General features: G+C 67.8%; 1 protein-coding gene across 1 annotated transcript in view; it reads left to right on the forward strand.

Moving 5' to 3' along the window:
• Positions 1 to 1,233, forward strand: part of ASPG (asparaginase) — a 30,630-nt gene that overhangs the window by 16,145 nt on the left and 13,252 nt on the right. The window contains exon 7 of the mRNA XM_004376802.1: positions 754 to 866. Within this exon, the coding sequence (XP_004376859.1) occupies positions 754 to 866 (113 nt within the window). The remainder of the gene's footprint in view (positions 1 to 753; positions 867 to 1,233) is intronic.

Raw genomic sequence — 1,233 nt, forward strand, 5'->3', positions numbered from 1 at the left:
GTGTAGGTGTGGGGCCCGGCCGTGTGTAGGTGTGGGGCCCGGCCGTGTGTAGGTGTCGGCCCTGTGTAGGTGTGGGGCCCGGCCGTGTGTAGGTGCGGGGCCCGGCCGTGTGTAGGTGCGGGGCCCGGCCGTGTGTAGGTGCGGGGCCCGGCCCTGTGTAGGTGCGGGGCCCGGCCCTGTGTAGGTGCGGGGCCCGGCCCTGTGTAGGTGTGGGGCCTGGCTGTGTGTAGGTGTGGGGCCCCGGTGTGAGTCGGGCGGCTCTGGGCGTGGTGCTCAGTAAGGGGCCTGAGCTGCCTGGTCAGAGAACGCACCAAAACGAGGGGGCCTGGCAGGTGTCTGCCCGACTTCTTCTGGGTGCCCCGCTCCTGTTGGGATCCGGTACCCCAAACTCTTCCAGTTCCCAGGGAGGCCCCTCTTTGATCGCTCCAAGCCCTTGCACCAGCTGTTCCCTCTCCCTGGAATGCCCACCCCCCCCACGCGGCTGTGAGACTCACTCTGCCTCCCTCGCCCCTCCCGGGACCCCCTCACGTGCGTCACCTGTCACCACCCCTTCCTCCTTCTCTCACTCCTGTGTCCACCGCTAGCCTGACACTTGGATGAATGATGGGGGGTCGGGAAGGCTTGGTGGGGATGGAGGCCGGCAGGGTGGGAGGGGGATGCCGCTAAACTCTGGGTTCTGGGACACGTGGAGATTGGCGGAGGGCGGGCGTGGGTGTTGCTGGCGGGCCCCTCACCCTCCCTCTCTGGCCTCAGTCAACCAGGAGCTGGTGCAGAAGGTTCGGGGGAAGGAGCCACTGCTGGTGCACAGCCGCCTGGAGCGCGACGTGGGCGTGCTGCGCCTGTACCCCGGAATCCCCGCCTCCCTGGTAGGCCCCGCCCCGCCCCCCTGCCCACGCTTCCGCAGCTCCCACGCCTGCCTGGCTCCCCAGGGCCCACCTGGCCAGTGCAGACGCCCCTCTTGGAATCGGGCATCGGTGATGGGGCCCCTCCTGGCTGCCCTCCCAGTGCAAATCCTGCCGCGCCCACTCCCCATCACCCCAAGTCCCACCTCAGGCCCAGACGCACAGAGAACAATACTGGAATTCAGCCCCCCAGCGGAGAGGCGTGTTTGTGAAGAGTCAGCCTATCCCTGTTTCGGGCTGCAGTTAGACAGTATCACGAACATGGGATTAGCGAATACCGAACCAGCCTTGTTCGCCCGCGGTGGCGGCGGTGGTGGTGGTGGCGGCGGTG

This window comes from Trichechus manatus, unplaced genomic scaffold (genome assembly GCF_000243295.1).
Source record: "Trichechus manatus latirostris isolate Lorelei unplaced genomic scaffold, TriManLat1.0 scaffold00045, whole genome shotgun sequence".
Lineage (NCBI taxonomy): Eukaryota > Metazoa > Chordata > Mammalia > Sirenia > Trichechidae > Trichechus > Trichechus manatus.